Source organism: Oryzias latipes, chromosome 14 (genome assembly GCF_002234675.1).
Source record: "Oryzias latipes chromosome 14, ASM223467v1".
Lineage (NCBI taxonomy): Eukaryota > Metazoa > Chordata > Actinopteri > Beloniformes > Adrianichthyidae > Oryzias > Oryzias latipes.
This window is the reverse complement of record NC_019872.2, coordinates 23,079,895-23,088,970: the sequence shown is the minus strand read 5'-3', so window position 1 is coordinate 23,088,970 and position 9,076 is coordinate 23,079,895. Positions and strand designations below refer to the sequence as shown.

Below are 9,076 nucleotides of genomic sequence, written 5' to 3'. Positions count from 1 at the left end.
AAAAACAACACTGGAAATACCTTTACAAGAGATATAGAGGAATAGAGGATGATAGGAGTAGGACTTTAATACATTAATAGTTGATAAAAGCCCAAAAAAATGACCAAACACAAGTTTGCAGCCCATTCTATGTTATAGTTGACATGTTTTTCTTATACACTCATTTTGTTCTTTTATTTCAAAGACAAGAATGATATTTCCTGTTCAACACTTTTTGAGGCGTTCTGCGGGGGAGGGGAGGGGGGTTACTAACCTGGCTCCAATATTATGATGACCATCAGATTACAAAATGCTCTTTTGCACACTGTGGACTCGATATTAAATAAATAAAATTAACAAATCAACAGGAAAAAATAAATAAAAATTACAAGAGTCTTTGTTTTGCTCCCGCCCCGGAAACAGAAACACGTTTTGGCGCGGCTTTTAATTTCAAGGCGGCTGCGCGCTCGCGCGCTCAGTCTGGTTCCCGCGTGCAGCCTGACGCAGGCTGCAGCAGCTCTCATCCGTCCGAGTCGGAACCCGTAAACGACACCGCGGCAGAATCATGGCCACGCCGCCAAAGAGGCTGCGCGGCTCCACCGGGTCCCCCACGCAGGACCGCAGCTTCTGCCGCCTGAAAAAGGTCTCTATCGAGGGGAACATCGGTGAGTACGAGGCCCGAACCGGAACCTTGTTGTGTTCCCGCTCCAATCAACAGCTGGCAACGAAGGAGGAAACTATGCAGGGAATTTAGGAAGAACTGAGCCAGAACCTGCTTCAGGAACAGCGTTTAGACACTTTCTGGGAAAAGAGGCATCAGTAAATCATCTGAGATAGTTCATACTTTTAGGAATAGTTTACAAAACTTTACTATGATAATGACTTATTGGAAATATCCTAAAAGAACCCCCCTAAGGTTAATCTGAGGTGTGTTTGTGCGACCACTCCATGTTATCATTCAGTGCTGCCTCACTTTAGTATTTAAATGTTTTCTGTTGTCAAATTCTATGGAGCTGCTTATTTAGGTGAATGTAAAGACGAGACGAAGACAACGTGGCTGATTCCTCTGAGCAGAAATACAGCAGAGGAACTACTTTCTGCAGCAAAAGCCTTCTCATGCAGATTAATGACAGTCTACCAGCGTGAGAGGATTTAAATATGTTTTCCTTCTTCTGTGACATGTAGATTTAGAAAGTGCCAAAAAGAACTGTGAAAATACATAAAGGAAAGAGGTGAGGACGAGGTTTAGAATAATGTAGTTCATTGTGCTGCAGGAGAGCCTGTTCTCTGCGGAAGCATTGTGTTTTCTAACCATTGTCTGTATACGAGACCTGGACTGAGCCAGTGTGACATCACTCCTTACTTCCAGCTCCAACCAAATGAAGTCAATTCAGGTCTTTTTTATTATTTTGTTTTCACGGTATGGACTCCGCCATGTTGGAGCCAGACGATGTCGGTCCGAATTGGTCAACATTTCTATCGCAACCTCTCTCTCTCTAATCAGTAGTGAGCTTGTTGGAGGGCCACACCCACCACTGACGGGAAGGCTACACAAAATCTGTCAAACGTTTCGAATGTTTCACATGAGACCGCCTACTTTTATCAAGACATCTGACTGGTCAGGTCAAAACTTGTACTACAGAAAAAATATCGTGGAAAAAAGAGGATTATCAAGCACATGTAAAAAAAAAATGAACGAATGGTTATTCTAAAATATAGAATGACTGACTAACAGCTGTTATTTCTCTATAGAAGTCTGTGGGGTTTTGAGTTTTTGGAGCCAGCAGGTACTTCCTGTTTGGAATGCCAGGAGGGAGGGGTCACTCAGTCCAGTCCTCGTATACAGTCATTCTAACAGTCCATGAGTGTCTTGATGAATGAACTTTAGTTTTTCCTTCACCCTTTTTCTCTGGGGGACTGTTTCTGCTTCAACGCTGCTTTCATGGACAGAAAACAGACACAGAAAGACACAGATGCAGACAAAAAGAAAAATCCAAATGATGGCTGATTATAGAGCCAAAATCCGGGCTTTGGTTAATAATTTAGAAAGCGTTAATACTAATTTATATAGTACTCTCACATAGCACAACCACTTACAGGTTTCTATGGCTGTGTGTGTGTTTTGTGTGTTTAGCTGCAGGCAAGTCCACCTTCGTGCGCCTCCTGCAGAGATCCTCAGAAGATTGGGAGGTGATCCCTGAACCCATTGGAAAGTGGTGTAATGTCCAGAATGACAGCGACGACGTCTACCAGGTGAGCTTCCAACTCCTGCACGTTATGAAAGGTCAACTGGACTGCTACCCCCCACCCCGACCCAATCTGTGCCAATTTAGATTTAGTTTTAATTTTTTTAGTTTTTGTCAAACAGTTTTATGCTCTCCATACTTTGTTACATTCCCTTTGTTGACACTGACAGCAGTCAAACATTTTCTGTAAGTCTTCACAAACTGTTGCCGGTATTTTGGCCCATTCTAGATGACCAAACAGTTATTTTCCACCGTAATTTACCAATAATTTCTTGAGAAATCAGACAATTTGATTTTCTAGATTTTTTTTTTAAATCACATTTCGACTGTCATAGTTGAGGTTTACCTATGATGGAAACTACAGGCCCTCTTTCATCTTTTTAAGTGGGAGAACTTGCACAATTGGAGGCTGACTAAATACTTTTTTGACCCACTAAAAATGTATGGTATGCAATAAAGTCAAAATGAAAACACCAGGGTTGGCTTAATTCCCAACTATATCGGTCAAGTTTTTGCAGAACTTGATGGGGAATTCTGCCCCGACCTTGAGCACACCAGATGAATCCCTTCTCCACCACCCCGTCCATGGAAGTCCTTGTTTTCTTTCACTGCTGCTTGGTTTTTGGTTTGAGTCCTTCTTAAACACACCCGGCTGAAATCATATTTATTAGCTTTTGCACAATTTGCTGTTTTTCTTTGAGCTTTTTTTTTTTTTTTTTTTTTTTTTTTTTACTATATTTAACCCCCAGTTTGGTGTGACGATGCTGAGGTCAATTGTTCTTTTGACCGCCGCCACTGCCGCATAACACAAAGGACAAACCGGTTCTTCTCTTTGAGAGAAGTATCTAAAGTATCGATACTAAGGTGAAGTATTGATACCAGCGAGATGACATCTATGCTTTGGTCGTAGTTTTTCTGTTATATGTACAGTAACAACCTTGACTTTACTTGTGTGTGAGTTTGATGTCTAGCTGTCTGCAGTGTTGCCAGATTGGACACAAAAAAACACTAAATTTGAGCGGAGAGCTGCCCAATCTGGCAACGCGGTCTATCTGTGTAAAGATAGACTACTACTGCCCACACCTTGCCTCCCCTCCCTGCTTCATCGGACAACAGAGTCATTAAAAAACCACATATTTGCACCAATGACAGGATTTTATTTATTTTTTTATATCATTTTAGATGTAATTAAACCATCAAATGGTTCCCCAGCATGACTGTGTCTGCATGTCCACACATGTAAGGATTTGCAACTGTAAACTAAATTTGTGCTTCTGTATTACAAATGTACAAGTGGAGCATCATTTTGTGCTTTGGTAACACAAATTTGTCCTTGTGAAAAAAACCCACTGACACAAATCCTTGTGTTAAAAGAACACAAGTTCTGATATATGTGTTTGTCAATGTACCTCAAGTCCAACAGATGGCCAAGTTCCTTCACTAGTACCTACCTGTCTTTGAACACCTGGTCACTGATTGATATTCCTGTCTGTTTCAGAATTTGTCACCTTCTGACTATTTTATTCTGTCTTTAGGACCTAAGCTCTTCACAGAAGAGTGGTGGAAATCTACTGCAGATGTTGTATGATAAACCCAGCCGATGGTCTTACACCTTCCAGGTAACATCATCAAATGATCTGCCTTAGCAAATGATGCTAACGAGTGCCCGCCGGTCACAGCCCACCTTACCTCTCTGCAGAGCTACGCATGCCTCAGCAGGGTCCGCGCCCAACTTCAGCCTCCATCAGCCAAGCTTGAAGAGGCAGAGAGCCCTGTTCAGTTCTACGAACGCTCTGTATACTCAGACAGGTACCCAACACGTGAGCAAGGAGACTTCAGGCAACGGCAAGAAAGTCTGCCTGTTGTAACGGCAAAACTGTGTTTAGGTATGTGTTTGCATCCAGCCTGTATGAGAACGGTAACCTGACCGAGACGGAATGGAGTGTTTATCAGGACTGGCACACCTGGCTACTAAACCAGTTTGAGGCAGACATCGCCCTTGATGCCATCATCTACCTGAGAGCCTCGCCACAGGTAACACAATGCTAGTGGTGAAGGTGTGACCACACCTGAACTGCGTCTCTGCCAGGGATTTTCTCTGCGTGTGCAGCAGTCGAAGAGCACACCGTGTTGCAGCTTTTGTCAGTGACGGCTTGTCTCTGTGGTCTCAGCGCTGCATGCAGAGGCTGCTGCACCGTGGCCGTGAGGAGGAGCAAGGCCTTCCTCTGGAGTATCTTGAGCAGCTTCACTTCAGGCACGAGTCGTGGCTCCACCATAAGAACCTCAGGTACCTGTGTTTCTGAGCACGCTCCGTTTTGTTGGGGTGTGTGTACTTGGACGTGGTCATTTACACCCGTGTACCTTTGCGCAGGCTGGACTTTGATTACCTTGCTGATCTTCCGGTTCTGGTTCTGGACGTTGAGGACGACTTCCAAAACGATGGCATTAAACAGGAAGCTATCATCGACGAGGTTGGCTTTATTTTGAAAGAACGTATTAGCGTTTACTGTGACAGCTTTACTCAGCTTACTTTCTGTCTTCAGGTGCGTGACTTTCTGTCCACGTTGTGACTTTTGGCCAATTGAAGCTCGGGATCCGAGCAGCGCTTCTTCTGATTGGTGGACAGATTTTTTTAAACTTTAAACTGCTTTTAAATGTTTTTTTTACCGTGCAGTTTCTGTCATCACTTGGCCTTTCCAGGCCTGCAGAGTCTGTAATCACAATGATGTCTTTGTAGTGTAAATAAATGAATTTGCAGAGCTGCTGTCTCCATTGACTGTCATTGGGGGGGGGGGAGCAGCAGTGAATCATTAGCGTAAAGAAAAACTTAAATGTCATGGAGCAGTTTACTGATCGATTAAGGCCTTCGGGGGTCAGTGGCTCTGCTTTGTCTCGTCGGGTCAGTTTGTTTTGCAGAGACGAACATGTCTGACTAGACTATTAAACTCTGGCTCGTGGTGCGTTAATGTTCAACGCGGAAAAATTTCCATCTGTACGTTATGTCACATTGACCGGGTGCAGAAGCAACACAGAAGAACCTGCACACAGAGGCCGTAGTGGTCCTCAGATGTCCAACCCTGAAACCTATAGAATTATTATTCCTGATGATTCTGTCTCTAGCTGCATCCGTTTAAAGTTTCCTTTTAAAATTCACGCCTGAAATTCTCCAAAAGACGTCTAGAAAAACTAAATCTAGAGTTTAGATTCCTGAGATGGACATTTTTTCTTTGGTAGAAACCTAGCCGTGGGCGGAGCCTTCAGAAGTGTGAGTCGCCCTCTTTGATTTCATCTCATCGCCCGAACTGCACTGATGCCAAAGTATCACTTTGCCACTTCATTTCCACCGAATGCAGAACAAACTAGACGTCCTCAAGACCTCCTCCTGTGGAGCAGGCAGCAGTGAAAGCCCAGATTTCACATTCTCCATCACACTTTTTCAGCTTCAGGGACACAGACCGGTCTGATAGACATTTACGGTTTGAAATCAGAGACATCTGAAATGTTTTCTGCACATTTGTGACATTGAAGTGAAATACTTCCCCTAGTAAATCATTTTGACAGGAAAATTTAAATTGGTTTCGATTGTAGTTTCTTGACCAAAATGATTTGTTTTAGTCATGCAACTCTTCTCAAAAAAATTAGAGCACCGTGGAAAAATGTCCATGTTTCCATCCACAAACCGAAACTTATATAGAATATAGACTCAGTGCCCACTGATTAATGGACTTCATGCATTTGCCTGTTTCATAAATTGGGGTTCCAGTTCATAAAACACAAAAACAGGAGTTTTCCCCATTTACTTCTCTGTTTTTGCAGAAAGGTAAAGACAGAGGTCATGATCAGGTCAAATCACTCAGAATAACGTTCCGCCCTTTAGTTGTCAGGTCCTGCTGGAAGATGAAATCTGCGTCTCCATTCTCAGGAGTGCTGCAGTCCTCTAGGGCAGGGCTCTCCAACCTTTTCCAGACCGGACCGGTTTAATGTCACAGACCCGTTTGAACGGCCTCAATTTTGCGGTTAGTTTTTTTTTTTAGCTTCCGGTTTCTGAAAAAACTATTTGTCACATTAAAATGCTGCAACAAGAAATTCAGTTGGAAAAAAAATCTAAAAACATTAGTCATTTTTTGTTTTTTTACAGATGACAAAGATTCAACGAAACCAAATTGTTGATTTGTTGAAGTTGTTTCTGTTCAATAAAAGCAACATTACTTTTTTCTGATAGAACACCATCATAACACTGAAAACCAAACCCAGTCTCAGATCATATTTCAGGGAAAAAAGATTTAGAATCGTTTGTTTTTATTTCATCTCCCTTTTACAAGTTTCCGCATCTTCAGCAGTCCTGGGGCCTGTTTCAGAAAGGGGATTCAACCAACTCTGAGGTTAAACTTGAACTCTGAGTTGGTCAATCGAGAAATTAACAACTCTGAGTTCTCTGTTTCAGAGAAGCTGATCGGAGTTAGGTCAATCAACTCTGAGTGGACTGATTCGGAGGTGAGCGTGCGACTATAAGAAGCCATTATCAATGGAGCGCAGATATTACGAGTCACCATGGCAACCGTGGAAAAAAAGAGGTCTGCATATTTTTCGCCAGCTGAACTTGACGTGCTGCTGCAGAGTTACAGTGAATATGAGCACATATTCCAGAAGAAAAGCAACACCGCTGCATCTGCAAAACAGAGACAGTTAGCGTGGGAAAACATAGCTGCTCAAGTTAATGCAGAAGTTTGCATTTAAATCATTGTTATAAAATATTGACTAATAACTTTTTAAATAGTGTAAGGTGTGAAATACTTACTTACTTTTGAAGTGTTATTCCTGGTGTAATTGCATGAAATGCTGCACAGTGTACAGAACCAATCTGGGGGAAAATGTATTTAACGTCGGTAATGTTTAGAGGACTTTTTGTTAACCTTCCCCTCTTGCAAACGTTGGTCAGTTTAATATTAATACATGCAATTGTGTTTTTAAAAGTGAGCTTATGTCTACCCTTGTATTGATCAAGTGGTATAGGTTTATGTGGGATTAAGAAAGTAAGCAGTACTAGCAAATTGTGTTTCCAAAAAGTAATTGTTACATTAATCTAATTCAATGTCTCTGATTTCATTTTCATGTAGATGCAATCCTGCAGGAATTAAAAGAACATGGCAGCAGCTAAAAATGAAGTATAAAAACATAATTCAATCAGGTCAAATTTGAGCATGTCATGAATGTAGGCTTTGTTGACAATATTTGACATATGAAACATCTACATAGCAATAGATATCTAATGTTGTTTTCATTGTATATATGTAATTGACTGCAACGAAAAACGGTAACGCTCAAACAAAAACGTATGGGGAAATGACAGAAAATCGAGTCTAGGTCTCAAAATCCTCGCACAACGTAAATGTAATTCTCTACGAAATAATGCAGCCTCCTCGTCTATTGGGTCCTCCAAAAAAGGACAAGCCATTCTTGTCACTTAGACCGTCTCTGTGTGACGGAAATTTGGGCAATGAAGGTTAAAGCAAAAAATACCGCTTCGTCTTCAAAAAGGGGAGGGGACCGGCAGAAACCTTGAGTTTAGAGAATAAAACCTGCTCCCGACCAGGTTAGGTTCACATCGTAAGTAACCATGGACACTGACTCCGAGTATAAGTTACCTCTCTTTCAGAAACGGGTTTGACTTACTCTGCTTTCTCTGGTTTAACAAACCTCCCATTCTGAAACGGAAAACCCAGGGTTTCCCTGATTTCAGGGTTAACGCACTTAACCTCCTTTCTGAAACAGGCCCCTGTAACTTTATTTTGATTGAATCTTAATTCTCTGTCAAGCGTTTGCGGTTGGTTTAAACTTAGACTTTGTGATGAAGTAGATGCTATCAACCAGATGCTAACTTTAGCTGTGACCAACATTTACAGTGGCCTGCAAAAGTCTTCAAACCCCTTCAACTTCTCCACATTTTCTTACATTATGACCACAAATATGAATATATTTTTATCGGAATGGTCTCTGAAAGACAAACACAAATGGGGAAAGCACAGTTGTGAATTAGACAACTGAACAAGAGTTCAATTTTATTTTACAAATAAACTGAAAAGTGCAGTGTGCAAAAGTATTCAGCCCCCCTGAGTCAATTCTTTGTGGAATCCCCTTTTGCTGTGATTACTGCGTCAAGTCTTTTGGGCTATGTCTCTGAAATCTTTGTCCATTCTGCCTGGCAAACCAATTTGAGCTGAGTTAGATGATATGGAGAGTGTTGATGAACGGCTGTTTTCAGATTTGACACAGATTCTAGATTGGATTCAGGTCTGGACTTTGACTGTTTCATTCCAACACATGAAAACATATCATTTTAAACCTTTCGATTGTAGCTTTGGCTTTATGTTTAGGGTCGCTGTCCTGTTGGGAGGTGAATCTCCACCCCAGTCTCAAATGTTTTACAGACTTCTACAGGTTTTCTTCCAATATTGGCGCCAATGTATTTGGCACCATCCAGCTTTTCATGATCTCTAACCAGATTGCTGAAGAAAAGCAGCCCCCAGAGCATGATTCTGCCACCACCATGTTTGACAGTGGGTATGGTGTGTTCAGAGTGATGTCCAGTGTTAGATTTCCGCCACACAGCGCTTTGCATTTAGACCAAAAAGTTCAATTTTGGTCTAACTACAAGTTGAAGTAAATTAAACTTGTGTGATTCTTATGTGATTCTTTTGTTAAGTTTTGAAACTGAAATGTAATGTATTAGGAAACGGAGAGTAATTACTGATGTGATATATTCGCCAGATACTTAATTTAGAGGTCAAATTGTATATTGGACGACAACATGCACTGAATTGAAATTGTAAATGTGTTGAAATATTTAAATA

General features: G+C 41.5%; 1 protein-coding gene across 1 annotated transcript; it reads left to right on the top strand.

The window, feature by feature from the left end:
- The first annotated feature begins 417 nt into the window (after window positions 1-417).
- Window positions 418-4,986, top strand: LOC101155710 (deoxycytidine kinase). Its single transcript, XM_004076643.4, has 8 exons — window positions 418-644; window positions 2,114-2,232; window positions 3,761-3,844; window positions 3,925-4,034; window positions 4,112-4,259; window positions 4,397-4,512; window positions 4,597-4,696; window positions 4,769-4,986. The coding sequence occupies exons 1-8, from the start codon at window positions 545-547 to the stop codon at window positions 4,793-4,795; spliced, it is 804 nt and encodes a 267-aa protein (XP_004076691.1). The 5' UTR covers window positions 418-544; the 3' UTR covers window positions 4,796-4,986.
- The last annotated feature ends 4,090 nt before the right edge of the window (window positions 4,987-9,076 follow it).